General features: G+C 45.2%; 1 protein-coding gene across 1 annotated transcript in view; it reads left to right on the forward strand.

The window, feature by feature from the left end:
• Positions 1-86, forward strand: part of LOC105305341 (HLA class I histocompatibility antigen, B-14 alpha chain-like) — a gene marked incomplete at its 5' end in the record, with an annotated part of 5,096 nt that extends 5,010 nt beyond the window's left edge. The window contains one exon of the mRNA XM_011379912.1: positions 81-86. Within this exon, the coding sequence (XP_011378214.1) occupies positions 81-86 (6 nt within the window). The remainder of the gene's footprint in view (positions 1-80) is intronic.
• Between the last annotated feature and the right edge of the window lie 890 nt (positions 87-976).

A 976-nucleotide genomic window follows, 5' to 3' on the forward strand; every position in this document is an offset into this window, starting at 1 on the left:
GGGATCCTGCAATTTCTCATTTTAGATAAGTTCCTGTTGGAATTCTGCTCTGCTTGCTCACCATCTCTCCCTGCCCTTAGCTCTAGTGCTGGCTCTAGTCCAAACTCAGGGATTTATAAAGCAGAATCTACTTTAGATTTCTATTTGGTTGAAAAATAAAACCGGTAAATCAAAGGTCATTGTTTTCGGAAGTGAGAAATATAATTATGTGTTGTGGTGTGTGGGAGAATTGGTATGGCAGAAAGAGATGAGGGGAAGGAGGTGAGAGCAGCACTTGTGAGAAAAGTAGAGGTGGCATCGATGCAAATATGAGTGGACTTTGTGCCGAAGCTGCCTCAAAATAGCACGTGATCTGAGACCATATTAATAAAGATACTATCTCTAGAATAGGGAGGTGCTGTACGCTGATCATTCATTCAACCAATATTGGTTGTGTGCCAGATGTATGACACATTTTTTACATCTGGGAAACGTAAAAGTAAAAACAAAAATTGATGGTCTTGCAGAGCATATGTTCTAGTGTGAAGAGACAGACTACGTACTTGAAGCACAATAAATAAGAAAGGTGTTTATGTTAGAAGGGGATAAATGTTGTGGGGAAAAATGCAATGGGGATGATGATCCAGAGTGTGGAGATGTGGAAACAGGGAAGATGGCTGATTTCATCTGGGAGGTCAGCGTGAGCCTCCCCAGGAAGGCGACCTTGAGAAAAAGTTTGAAGGACATGAGGAATTATCCACAAGGATCCTGGACAGGGGAACCCGCAGTGGGAATGCCCCAGGCAGGAGTGTGTCTGTGGTTTCTGGAAGGAGGGAGGGGGCTGGCGTGGCTACAACAGAGAGTAATGGAGGTGAGACACAGGCACGGCCAGACCACGTGGACCTGGAGGATGTTAGGAGGGTGCTGACCTGTGCTCTGAGTGAGGTGAGAGTTACAAGACACTTTGGAGAAGAAGATGGACAGGTATGAGTTCTCC

This window comes from Pteropus vampyrus, unplaced genomic scaffold (genome assembly GCF_000151845.1).
Source record: "Pteropus vampyrus isolate Shadow unplaced genomic scaffold, Pvam_2.0 Scaffold378, whole genome shotgun sequence".
NCBI classification, from domain to species: domain Eukaryota; kingdom Metazoa; phylum Chordata; class Mammalia; order Chiroptera; family Pteropodidae; genus Pteropus; species Pteropus vampyrus.